Here is a 10,160-nt window from a genome sequence, read left to right as displayed (position 1 = left end):
CCTAAAAAGGAAGTGGAACATGCTTTCGGTTTCATACCACACTACACGGATGAGAGGAATTAGCCATGGAGGGTGAGTTTTTGACTGTCTAAAATGATTATGTCTTGAGGAGGAAATTTTTTTTTGGTTTTGCAAGGGGTAGGCTCTTCTAGGACCTCTAATTAGGCTCTGTGAATGCTTATTGGAGTAAACTGAGGGATTAAGAAAAGAAGGAGGAGAGGACAAAGAAACAGAGAAGAAAACTTTGCCTATCCAGAAACTATAAAAGCCTTTATGACAGCAAAAATCTAGGGGCAGAAAGGAACAGGAGCTATCCTGGCATCCTCTGTCATTTTGCAATCATAACTGAATTCTTAATGAGATGAGCCTATCTGAGGGTGTAAAAGCAGCCTGGGTTAAGAACCAGCAACTGTTACCTCCAAAAGAAATGGGCTAATACTCAGCCTTATTCAGACTTGAATAACCAGGGGGAAGAGCAGAAGGATATCTGATCCTCATGAGTCTCTGCAAGGACAGAAAAGTTCAATCTCCAGACCACTCAGTGTGTAAGTGTGGATAATACTAAGGGAAGAAAATGGCATGGGGATATCATTTAAAAATTCTCTATATCCAGGTTACTGAAATACATGGAGCGAGATATTTTATTTTAGTGGTTTAATTTAAAGGTTGTTGTTTTCTATATTGGCATGAGGAAAACAAACAAACAAACAATTTTCATGGGCTGGGGAATTCTGTTTTTTCCAACAGACAAAGTCCTAAAGGAGAAAAGGACGGTGTTTATCCAAGCAATGAACAAGGGCACATTAAATGGCTTGTTGGATGAACTATTAGCAGAAAGAGTTCTGAACGAGGAGGAGATGGAGACAATAAAGGATGGAAATACTACCATTAAGGATAAGGCCCGAGATTTGATTGACTCCGTCACTCGGAAAGGACCCCGCGCGAGCAAGATATGCATCACTCATATTTGTGAATTAGACCCCCTCCTTGCAGAAAAACTGGGACTCTCCTCAGGTAAGGGTCAATGACTCAGATTAAATTTTAAGTAGGTGCTGAGCTGAAAATCCAATATCTCCACTAGGTGTGTCAGTGTGCAGAAGATTCCCTTGCCTTTGGACTTAGAGCCCCATTTCTCACAGTGGTCCTATTGTAGATTTCTTAGCTCTTTTACTCTTCTTTCCTGTTCCTTTGTCTTCTGTTTCCTTCTGTTTATTAGAGATCACTTGTTGTTCTGTGTATTTGGTGGCTCAGTTTTTGAAGTTTATGGGAATAGTCTGAAAATTTCATCCTGTACCCTCAATCCCTTGGAAAGTCAGGTTATCATTTTTGGTTTTTGGTTTTTGTATTTTTGACAAATCCAGGGATCCCTAAATTTAGTAGAAATGCTCGTTAGGGTTTCCAAGACTGTAAATCTCTATAGGAACATGTAGTCTCATCTTTCTTCCTCAGGATAACTAGTGGATTTGAACCTCTGACCTTGTAGTTAGCATCACAATGCTTAGCTCACAGTGCCACCAGGGCTCCAAGGCATCCCTGTTGTTGTTGTGTTGACTGATATCCACTTGCATGGTACTAGACTGTGGACCACCTAAGAGACTCCGTTACTCTGTGTCCAATCCTTCTATGGCCCCACACAAGGGCTCAGGCATCTGAACTGACCCTAAATTTCCTTAATCCCTCCATACTGAAGATGGAAGTTATGGAAGATGGCTAGGTACTAAGAACTGTTGTCCTTTTGAAAGCCACTGCAAAGGGAAGAGATGCGCTTTGAAAATATGAAACCTATGCATGTCTGTCAAAGTCCGGGTGTGATGCTGTGGGTTAATGTGTCAGACTGCAAAGTCAGTTTGAACTGCAAGCTTGGTGGTTCAAGCTCACCAGCCCCTCCTTGGAAACCCTATACAGGGTCACTCTGAGTCAGGATTGACTTGTTGGCACTTAACAACAACAACAACATATGTCTGTCAGCGTTGACTTAGCAGATGTTGTCTGTGTTTATCTGTGCAAAATGAATTTTTTGTTTTCCTTTCCATCTCTGTTTCCTATTGCACAATCTCTATTCCACACCCAAATTAAAAATGATCAATCATTATCAATAAGGATTAGCACCAATAATAAAATAGTCAAGACTTCTTCTTCCTTATTTCATTCTTTCCTATCCACAGTTCTTGAATCTTAGAAGCATTTGCACAGATCACTGGGATACTTGAGCTACCTGAGTCAGCCTTTCTAGTTACCAAATGATATCCCCTTAGTTAGGTTTGTCATAGTTTTCTCTCCCCCTCATCTATTTTCCAGGGTTTTTTGTTGTTGACATTGTATTGTTGTTAAGTGTCATTGAGTTGGTTCTAACTCATAGTGACTGTATATGGTTTTCGAGGAGCCACTGGTGGGTTTGAACCACTGAACTTGTGGTTAGCAGTCCAGTGCCTCTACTTATTGAATGCACTTCAATGGGAGAGACTGTCTAAAACAAATTTCTTGACATGTATGCCACTTCCTTAACAAGACCTTCCCTAGAAAATTTTCTTAAATGTTTTGATGATTAATTTAGCCCACCTTCTAGATAAAAAGGTTGGGGAAAGCTGCCTTGGACTTGAAATTTTTTGGGATTGTCTATGGCTCTCTTGCACTTAGATAGGGACATGAATTGTGGCAATTTTGTCTTTAACAGATACTGTTAACTGAAGACTTGCAGTTCCTCATATTTTAGTTCATGCCAATTATAATGTTTCTAGAATGTTTCTTAGATGGGTATGCTTATAGTTAGATTCTTATAAACCCCTAAATAAAATGAATGTCGATTCCTGTCCATCATAATGGAGATCCCAGAGGAAAGATTAACAATTGATTTGGGCGATTTTATGTAACCAGATAGTGTAACTAAAGGTTTTCAGAGTGTTCCTCCTGAGACTAGGGCATATGTTACTGACAGGCAGATTGCCTTTGCCTAGGAGATTCCAGAAATTGCAGTTAGAGCACCCATTACATGTTTGAATGCAATATGTCATTTGTGGGCCAGCTGGCAAAGTAGCTTAGTGATTAAGAAGTAAGATGAGAATCAAGATAGATCTGTGTTAGGATCCTGTCTGCACAAGTTTCCTTTTCTATGACACTTAGAAAATTTCCTTAAACTCTCTGAGATAATAAGTTAATGGTCCTTGCCAAGGATGGCTTTTTACCCCAACAAAGTGAAGATAGATGTTCTCATGTTCAGCTGCATACTAAATTCAGTTGTACTCCCAAAAGACACCAAATAAACTAGTACCTAAAAAGCCATCCAGTGCTTACCACAAACTACATGGCCATTGCTTCTTCTTCCTCTTCTTCATTTTAGTGTTCACAGTGAAATGTTTAAAGAATGTAGGGAAAGAGGAACAGAACACGTTTAGTTAAGATTGCAAAATATTTTCCAGAAGTTCTACAATAATATAGCATTAAATTTATAAAATCATTTAACCTATGTGTCAGAAATCTCTCCGGACCCTGAAGATTTTATATTCATGGGCACAGGTTGGAGGTCAAAGAGGGGCTATTAATATTAATGAGGAATACGTGTAAAACACTTTCAAATAACCTTCTTTTCCCCAAAACAGGTTGAAAAACCCTGTAGCTCCAGTATGTCTCTGAACTCCAAAGTTCCCAGATTCTGAATGAATTCTTACGGCAATTTTATTAATTCATCTTAGACTTTGAACTGAGTTTCTGAGCAGGTCACTTCATCATTTGCTGCTATGATAAATCTTGTAAAGGGTACCGTATGGATGCCTTTTCTTGATAGTATTACCCAAATCCCAATTCAGCTCTGAGGTAGAACACTTCATTTTCTATAGCATGTCATGCACAAGTGGCTATCTCAGGAACCACCACAAAACATCCACATAAAGAGATTTATTGGCTCTATGTCTGGTCATGTCTTAATTTCACTTTAATCATAGAAAGCAGAGATCAAGTGAGTCACCTCCAAACATTATTTTGTTCTTCAATTGTGAAATTACTGTCCACTTATTCACTGTGTAGAGGCTTTTGTTTCTCAACAGTAAGTTTCAGGTAAGTCATACCTTAAACAGATATTATCAGCCAGGCCAGTGGAAATGATTTTTACTGAGGTGTGTACAACATATTGGAATAATGTTCTTCAGAGGTGATAAGTGGCTATCTTAAAGAATGACTGTTTTCTCTTTCCTCAGGTACCCAATCTGGAAATGACAGTAGTGCACAAACCTTGCCAGTAGCAGTACCTTTCATGCAAGGTAACGAACGGAATTTTCAGAGCAAGTATCTTTTGTGAACTCCATCTTCCTTGACTTTAACTACTGAGCTTTGAGGTGAATCATGAGGGTAACACAAAGGAATCGATCCTATGCCTTGTTCTTTTTTCATTCTCCTCTCCTTTTCACAATAGCATTAGTTTCTGTAACTTCACTACCCATGTAGATACTGACAAATTCTGAATTTGTATTCCAAACCCTGAGAACCACTTGAGTCCCAATCTTCTCTATTCAAGTGCGCACTGAATATATTCACTGAAACATTACATAGACACATTTACCTAAATATGCTCAAAGCTGAATTTACCATTCTTCCTGTAACTTGCTTCCTTCCCAGTTTCCCCTTTGTTGGTCAATTTCACATCATCAGCCAGTAATTCAAACTAAAAATGTGACCATTTCCTTCTCCCTCATTTACAACATTCAAGAAAATATCCAATTTAATTAAGCCTTCCCTCCAACAAGAGTCTATCTCTCCATTACTTCTTCTACTACAATATTGCAGAGACCCACGTCCTATAGTGTTCTAAGATTCTTTAGCTATGATTCTCATATTTTTCATGTATCTATTACTGGTGCTCCACTAGATGTTTAAGCCTTATAAAGAAATTACACACTTCTGTCTTGTTCATAACGATGGTCTTAATTAAATATTTGGATCATAGTCACCATGCAACGAATATTTGGTAAATATTGTTTCACTGAATGATTTGATTAATATCAATAATAATAATTAGGCCATTTTAAAAGATGCCATACTATATATATATATATAAGTCAAGCTCACCAGCCACTCCTTATAAATCCTATACAGGGTTGCTATGAGTCATAACTGACTTGATGGCACTTAACAACAACAGTATATACATGTATGTGTATATATAACATGCAAGATAAAGATGAGGCTTTCTGCTCTCATAAATATTCACATGTATATATATATAACATGCGAGATAAAGATGAGGCTTTCTGCTCTCATAAAGATTTACATGTATGTATATATAACATGCAAGATAAAGATGAGGCTTTCTGCTCTCATAAAGATTTACAAACTCATAAACCCTATGTAGGGTTTCTATGAGTCAGAACCAACTCCATGGCACACCACCACCACCACCACCACCATATATCATATGCTAATTATGTTCCAGGCCTATTCTATGGACTGGGCCAAGAATGCGAGGAAAACACAAAACATCTGTTCTAGAAGGATAAACAAAACACCAAAACATCTGTTCATAAATGTATGAAGCAAAACTGATTAGACATAAGAATCTTCTTCATCAAATTAAGATTAGATAAAAAAAAAAAAAAAAGCAATAAAAATGCCTCGTGTCACACTCGTATCAGTTCAGATAGCAGGATGGAAGAAATTAAGTTATCGTTATTCAGATATGATATAAATATATTTGTTAATTTAACTTTATTTCATTAATTTTATTCATGAAAATTATGAGTGCTTATTGCCCCACCAAATAATAATTCAGACACTTAGACATCTTTCTACTTGTGGCTCAGATAACTGCCACATAATGTGCCAAAGTAATCACGGCCAACACTATCTAATTAATGGAATTGTAAACAACCGGGAGGATCATTTACTTATGTTTGTACTCCATTATATGGAATTCAGTCACATGAATACACCTAACTATAAGAGTGGTTGAAAATGCTGACTAACTGTGTGCTCAGAAAGAAGAAGAAATGTAATAGCTAGTGAGTACTTGCCACACAAATTTAAGCAAAAAATTTTCACTGAACTCAGTAGCAGAAGTACATGCATTCTCTAGTTCCTAAATGACAAGGAAGATATTTAAAGATTTTAGTGCTCTTACCTGGCAAGGTCAACATGCTCTACGGTTTTGTTTTATTTGGGGGACAGATTTATTTTTATATGAATCCAGCCTCATTCGTACCACACAATCAGTATTTTAATTGTTCTCAGACATATTTTATTTTCAAATTCTGGGAAGACTTCATCCAGAAGTTTCCTTTATATGTACCTTATATTTGAAAGAAATTTAGTGGTCAAGAATTCAACTATTTCACCAAACTCAGACATTACTCTATCGAATCATAAAGGATGATTATTCCATGCATGCTTGAATATTCATAGGTTAGGGAACTCAGCATAAAATTAAGAAACATTATCATTGAGAACCAAAGCTCTCTATTTAAATTTTCCCATTGAGAAAAAATGGATTATCTTGAACACTTAACTGTCCTCCTGAGAAGCCTGTACATACATAGACCAAGAATCAGCCATTCGAACAGAACAAGGAGACACTGAATGGTTTAGAATCAGGATAGGTGTGTGCCAAGGTTATATTTTTTCACCATACTTATTCAGCCTGTATATGGAGCAAATAATTAAAGAAGCTGAATTATAAGAAGAAGAACGTGGCATCAGGGTTGTAAGAAAACTCATTAATAACTTGCAATATGCAGATTATACAACATTGCTTGTTGAAACCAAAGAGGAGGTAAAATACTTGGTGGTGAAGATCAAAGACTAAAGTTTTTAGTATGGGTTGCATCTCAATATAAAGAAAACAAAAGTTCTCACCACTGGAGCCTGATAAATGGAGGGTCAGAAAAAAACAGGAAGACCCCCAAAGAGATGGATTGGCACAGTTGCAGCAGCAATGGGCTCAAGCATAGCAAGGAATGTGAAATTGGTGCAGGACCAGGCAGGGTTTGGTTCTGTTGTGCATAAAGTAGTTATAAATTGGAACTGACTCAATGGCACCTAATAACAATAACGGAGTGCTAAATAACATCATGGAAATGGAGAACTTATGGAAGTTGTCAAAGACGTCCCCTTTGCTACAGTCCACTATCAACATTCATGAAGCAGTAGTCGAGAAATCAAATGAAATAGTGCATTAGGCAAATGTGCTGCACAGACTTCTTTAATGTGTTCAAGACCTGAGATATCAATTTGAGTACTACTGTTCACCTGGTCCAAGCCATGTTATATTCAATGCATGTTAAAGTCAGGCAATGAATAGGAAGACCCTAGAATTGATGCAGTTGAGTTATGGATAAGAATATGAAAAGTACCATGGACTGCCAGAAGAACAAACAAATCTATGTTGGAAAGAAGTACAGCCAGAGTGTTCCTCAGAAATTAGGATGGAGAGACTTCATTTCTCATTTTTGGGACATGTTATCAGGAGGCAGTAGTCCCTGGAGGAGGACAATATGATTAGTAAAGTGGAGGGTTAGTGAAAAAAAGGAAGACCCCAATGAGATGGATTGGCACAGTGGCAGTAGCAATGGGCTCAAGCATAACAAAGGTTGTGAGACCGGAGCAGGACCAGGCTATGTTTTGTTCTGTTGTTCATAAGGTTGCTTCAGTGACTCGGCAGCACCTAACAAGAACAACAATTCTTTAGACTTCCCTTAGAAGAACAGCAAGGTCAGCAGTTCAAAACTACCAGCTGTTCCGCGGGAGAAAGATGAGACATTCTGCTCCCGTAAAGATTTACAGCCTTGGAAACCCTGTACAGGGTCGCTATGAGTTGGAACTGACTTCACAGCTCACAGCAGCAGAGGCAACAAGAAGAACCAGAGCATTGAACTGCAAGGTAGGAAGTTCAATCTAACCAGCCATTCCTTGGAAACCCTATACAAGGTCACTATGAATCAGAACCTACTGGATGGTACTTAACAAAAACCAGAAATAAATAATGATTTCTATAATTTTCTGCAGTATATCTGTTTTAATTATTTCTTGTTTTTTCCAAAGTCAAGGCACTTTATGCTGCCTTGGTTCATCTATACTGAATATTAAACAGTATCTTCAAATCCTCTTCTACGTGTAATTCAAAATTGAATATAATTTTCTAGTTAAGTTGCTTACTTTCAAAAGGACTCTCCAAATATATAGAAAACATCTTATTTTGAAACTGACAAATATTGCATCAACTTCTTTAAAAAGGAATCACATTGTAGGAAGATGTTTAAATTGGGTCAAAGAGGGCCTCAGGCCTTTTCTCATTTGTTGTTGTTGTAAAATGCTGTTGAGTCCATTTCGACCCACAGAAACCCAATACAGGGTCGCTATGGGTCAGAATTGACTCAATGGCACTTAATAACAACAACAAGGAGCAGCTGGTGAGCTTGAGCCACCGACCTTGTGGTTCAAATGGACATTGCAGTTCTTCATATGTTTACACAATCAACATGTAATATTATGACTCCATCAAGTGCATACCATGATTGTAGCATTTCTCATTCAATTTCATATTTATTTTATTTCACATATTCAGTATCCCTCTGTCTTTTATCCAAATGTACACACAGTAAATAGACATTGTAAAGGACATGAAAAATACTTCTTTATCTTTATCTTCATCATCCTCACCTTCATTTTCTGCTTTTACATTCCTAATGCATAGTATTAGGTCTATTAAAAAAATAAATAAGTAGCAGACTATATATCCTTTAAAATATTTAAATACAGCAATTAAAATCTTCTTCTATTAGCTTTTCAGCTTATAAAATATCTGTGTATATTCTTTATTTTATCTAAAATGTATCATATTTTATCTGAGAGCTTTTTGATTAATTGTCTTCAAAACCTCCCTTTCTATGTGTTTATACCAAAATAATTATGCTGTTTCCCAAAATTCTTGGTTCTCAAGGATGAAGGTAGATTCCTTTATCTCACCACAAGAAATTTCCCTCTGTATTGAATATGTGCCATCAATAGTAGTGAACTCATTAAGCAATGTTGTAACTAGTCCAAGGTTCTTCTCTGAAGAAGCATTACCTCCTTTCTGGCTTCGTATGTAGATGAAGCTATGAGAAGTATCAAGTAAGAAAGTCAGGCATGCCATTTTCCATATTTTTTTTTGTCTCTTACAGCTTCCTCAGCAATGCAGGACAGCCCAGCTAAGCTCACATCCTCAGCACCAGGAAGCTTTCTTAAACTTTGCTCTCCAGAAGGCGCACAAAGGATATGGAATGAAAAGTCAGCTGAGGTATTGTAGTCAGAACACAAGGATCAAGGGTGATAGATATGTTTAAGGAGATTTCATAGTGCAGTGGCTCTTTCTTAGAGCCAGTTTTATTGAGGTATTCTCAAAAACCATCAGGTTACTTCCTTTATATAAATCAATCCTATCTTCTAGATGTCTAGGGTTATGTGGAGACTAAGGTTTGTCTGATAAGTTGAGTAATTAACAACAGCAACTATTGAGCATTTACTATGTGTCAGGCATTCCCATAAGCATTTACATATAATAACGTGCGAAATGCTAAAGTCCACCACTTCTCTGTCAGTTTGTCTATCAGTTTGTCATACTGTGATTCTGGAGGCTATACCATGGGTATTTTAAATAGCAGCATGGTCACCCATGTTGGACAGGTTTCAGATGCGCTTCCAGATGAAGACAGACTAGGAAGAAGGAGTGATGAACTACTTCTGAATATTTAGTAACTGAAAAGTTGATGAATAGCAGAGAAACACTGTCAGATATAGCACTGGAAAAACAGTCCCTCATGTTGGAAGACACTCAAAATGCAACTGGGGAAGAGCTGCTTCCTCAAAATACAGATGACAGTGATGACGTAAATGAACTAAAGCCTATGGGAGTAAAGCCCTCGGGACCTTCATTTGCTGATGAGTCACAACTCAAAATGAAAAGAAACAGCTGTAACATCCATTAATAATCAGAACATGAAATGTACAAAGTATTGATCTAGGAATATTGGAAATTGTCAAATATGAAATGGAATGCATAAACATCGATATCTGTGGCATTAATGAGCTGAAATGGACTGGTATTAACCGTTTTGAATCTGACAGCTACATGGATTACTATGCCTGGAATGACAAATTGAAAAGGAACAGTGTTGCATTTATTGTCAAAAAGAATATAT

At 37.3% G+C, this 10,160-nt stretch overlaps 1 protein-coding gene across 1 annotated transcript in view; it reads left to right on the top strand.

Annotated features, from left to right (window-relative positions):
- The first annotated feature begins 752 nt into the window (after positions 1-752).
- The window catches only part of LOC102826428 (caspase-1-like), a 24,298-nt gene continuing 14,890 nt past the window's right edge, over positions 753-10,160 (top strand). Inside the window, exons 1-2 of the mRNA XM_006833784.1 lie at positions 753-1,014; positions 9,144-9,259. Coding sequence (XP_006833847.1) covers positions 789-1,014; positions 9,144-9,259 — 342 coding nt within the window. The 5' untranslated portion in view covers positions 753-788. The remainder of the gene's footprint in view (positions 1,015-9,143; positions 9,260-10,160) is intronic.

This window comes from Chrysochloris asiatica, unplaced genomic scaffold, assembly GCF_000296735.1.
Source record: "Chrysochloris asiatica unplaced genomic scaffold, ChrAsi1.0 scaffold00008, whole genome shotgun sequence".
NCBI lineage: Eukaryota > Metazoa > Chordata > Mammalia > Afrosoricida > Chrysochloridae > Chrysochloris > Chrysochloris asiatica.
This window is presented reverse-complemented; position numbering and strand designations above follow the sequence as displayed.